This window comes from Anabas testudineus, chromosome 18 (genome assembly GCF_900324465.2).
Source record: "Anabas testudineus chromosome 18, fAnaTes1.2, whole genome shotgun sequence".
In the NCBI taxonomy this organism is placed as follows: Eukaryota; Metazoa; Chordata; class Actinopteri; order Anabantiformes; family Anabantidae; genus Anabas; species Anabas testudineus.
Window position 1 is genome coordinate 4,294,705 of NC_046627.1, and position 3,615 is coordinate 4,298,319.

The 3,615-nt window shown below is 43.9% G+C and overlaps 1 protein-coding gene across 1 annotated transcript in view; it reads left to right on the forward strand.

The window, feature by feature from the left end:
* The first annotated feature begins 206 nt into the window (after positions 1-206).
* The window catches only part of LOC113168711 (protein NLRC3-like), a 3,767-nt gene continuing 358 nt past the window's right edge, over positions 207-3,615 (forward strand). Inside the window, exons 1-3 of the mRNA XM_026369748.2 lie at positions 207-2,898; positions 3,055-3,228; positions 3,545-3,589. Of these exons, the coding sequence (XP_026225533.1) occupies positions 1,076-2,898; positions 3,055-3,228; positions 3,545-3,589 (2,042 nt within the window). The 5' untranslated portion in view covers positions 207-1,075. The remainder of the gene's footprint in view (positions 2,899-3,054; positions 3,229-3,544; positions 3,590-3,615) is intronic.

The following is a 3,615-nucleotide window of genomic DNA, read 5'->3' on the forward strand; positions in this document are numbered from 1 at the left end:
ATTAATAGTTCTGTTTGCCCTGGTGTAGCAGCCCACGTACTGGGTGAAGGCAGGTGATGTAGTGTCCAGGGTTACATGGTTAAAGTACCCACAGATTAACACCAGCGCCTTGGGGTGCTGTGTTTGTAGTTTAGCAACAGCGGAATGGATGACATCACACTACGTCCATGTTGGCGCATGGGGGGGATGTAAACAAGCAACAATAGCGTGTCCAAACTCTCTAGGCAGGTAGTAGGCTTACAGCCAGAAGTTCAATGTCCCTGCAGCAGCTGGAGATTTTGATGCTCACATGCCCAGGATTACACCACCTTGTGTTCACGTACATAGCATATCCCCCTCTTTTCCATTTCCTGCAGGCTTTGGTGTCTCTGACTGTACTGAAGGTGGGTAGCTCTACGTTAGAATCTAGGATGCTAGCTGTGAGCCACGTTTCACAGAAGCACAACAAACTGCACTCTCAGTAGATCCTGACATTTTTTACTAGCGCAGCCAATTCGTCAATCTTGTTCTGTAGTGAGTTCACATTTCCCTGGATCACAGAAGGCACCGACGGTTTATATCGCCACTTCCTCGCCAGCCGCTTAGCCTTTAGCTTAGTGCTGGATCTACAACCGCGATTCGGTCTCCTCACCTCACCAGATAGACAGGAAGGCGCCTCACCGGCCGGGACCTTTGTTCTCAGGTCGAGCAGTTGATTCCTGGTATAAACTAGTCTTGGCGTTTTAAGATCAACATCCATAGGATAGAAAATCAGAAAAAGAAAATAAATACCCAAAGAAGTACACAGTACTAGCAATCAAAACATGGAGCCCAAAAAAGAGCCAGGTACAAAAAAAGCTGCTGGAAAGGCTGCCACTCGTGTCGGTGCCATAGTTTCCAATAGAAGGCCTGATCAGTGCCAGCAGACCACAACATAGAAGATGACACTGACCACCATAGATTTATAAAACATCTGCAACATACTGCTGCAGACGTTGAAGAACGCTGAAGCTGTGGAATATTAATATGTTGAAATGTGATTCATTTTGAGTCATGAAATTGTCACACCGTGTTTTCATTGGAAATTATATTGATCATGTTTTTATGGTTTCATTTAGAAACTCCTGCTGCAGTTTGTCAGCGTGAACTTAAATCTAGTCTGAAGAAGAAGTTCCAGTGTGTGTTTGAGGGGATTGCTAAAGCAGGAAACCCAACCCTTTTGAACCAGATCTACACAGAGCTCTTCATCACAGAGGGAGGGACTGGAGAGGTCAATGATGAACATGAGGTCAGACAGATTGAAACAGCATCCAGGAAACCAGCCAGACCAGAAACAACCATCAGACAAGAAGACATCTTTAAATACCCACCTGGAAGAAATGAACCAATCAGAACAGTGATGACAAAGGGAGTGGCTGGCATTGGGAAAACAGTTTTAACACAGAAGTTCACTCTGGACTGGGCTGAAGACAAAGCCAACCAGGACATACAGTTGACATTTCCATTGACTTTCAGAGAGCTGAATGTGCTGAAAGAGAAAAAGTTCAGCTTGGTGGAACTTGTTCATCACTTCTTTACTGAAACCAAAGAAGCAGGAATCTGCAGGTTTGAAGAGTTCCAGGTTGTGTTCATCTTTGATGGTCTGGATGAGTGTCGACTTCCTCTGGACTTCCACAACAATCAGATCCTGACTGATGTTACGGAGTCCACCTCAGTGGATGTGCTGATGACAAATCTGATCAGGGGGAACCTGCTTCCCTCTGCTCGCCTCTGGATAACCACACGACCTGCAGCAGCCAATCAAATCCCTTCTAAGTGTGTTGACATGATGACAGAGGTCAGAGGGTTCACTGACCCACAGAAGGAGGAGTACTTCAGGAAGAGGTTCAGAGATGAGGAGCAGGCCAGAAGAATCATCTCCCACATCAAGACATCACGAAGCCTCCACATCATGTGTCACATCCCAGTCTTCTGCTGGCTCACTGCTACAGTTCTGGAGGATGTGTTGAAAACCAGAGAGGGAGGAGAGCTGCCCAAGACCCTGACTGAGATGTACATTCACTTCCTGGTGGTTCAGTCCAAAGTGAAGAACATCAAGTATGATGGAGGATCTGAGACAGATCCACACTGGAGTCCAGAGAGCAGGAAGATGATTGAGTCTCTGGGAAAACTGGCTTTTGAGCAGCTGCAGAAAGGAAACCTGATCTTCTATGAATCAGATCTGACAGAGTGTGGCATCGACATCAGAGCAGCCTCAGTGTACTCAGGAGTGTTCACACAGATCTTTAAAGAGGAGAGAGGACTGTACCAGGACAAGGTGTTCTGCTTCGTCCATCTGAGTGTTCAGGAGTTTCTGGCTGCTTTTCATGTCCATCTGACCTTCATCAACTCTGGAGTCAACCTGCTGTCTGAAGAACAGTCAACTTCTCTGAGGTCAAAACAGTTCAGACCTGAACTAAAACATCTCCACCAGAGTGCTGTGGACAAGGCCGTACAGAGTCCAAATGGACACCTGGACTTGTTTCTCCGCTTTCTTTTTGGTCTTTCCCTGCAAACCAATCAGACTCTTTTACAAGGATTGCAAATAAAGACAGGAAGTATATCACCGACCAATCAGGAAACAGTCCAGTACATCAAGAAGAAGATCAAAGAGACTCCCTCAGCAGAGAAAAACATCAACCTGTTCCACTGTCTGAATGAACTGAATGATAATTCTCTAGTGGAGGAGATCCAACAGTACTTGGACTCAGGAAGTTTCTCCACAGATAAACTCTCTCATGCCCAGTGGTCAGCTCTGGTCTTCATGTTGGTGTCATCAGGAAAAGATCTGGACATGTTTGATCCATTTAAACACTCTTCATACTTTTCAGAGGAGGATCTTTTGTTTGTGTTGGGAGTCGTCAAGTCTCCAAGAAAGTTGTGTAAGTGTAAACATAGTGGAATTTATTCATCATTAAATCTACAGCTACTGTATTTCAACAACAGAACAGAACTTGTTACTTGTTTTCTTGTTTTACAACATTTTTTTTATATCTTAACACAAATGTTCTCATCTCATACATGCCTTTTTTTCAGACTGAGTGGCTGTAACCTCTCAGAGAGAAGCTGTGAAGCTCTGTCCTCAGTTCTCAGCTCCCAGTCCTCTAGTCTGAGAGAACTGGACCTGAATAACAATGACCTGCAGGATTCAGGAGTGAAGCTTCTGTCTGTTGGACTGGAGGATCCACAGTGTAAACTGGAAACTCTCAGGTCAGGTTAAGTTTCTATTTTCCATAACTGGAGATATTTCAAAAGTTCAAAACTGCTGATATGAGAGAGACCCAAGCAAATGAAACGTTCTAATGTCACAAGACAGTATTTCAAAAAACAGTACTTTCCTGAAAAAAGTCTAAAATGGCTGAAATGAGACACACCTAATGAGATTAAACATTCTTCAAAATGTAAAATAACTAGTTTCCTCTCTGTATTTATTTAATTGTGTTTTATGTATTTAATTCAGAGTCAACATTGAAGGTGATTACTGTTTAACACAAGTGTTATAATCTTATACATCACTATTTTCCAGATTGAGTAGCTGTAACCTGTCACAAAGAAGCTGTGAAGCTCTGACGCTAGAAACTGAGGGGGAGGACAGAA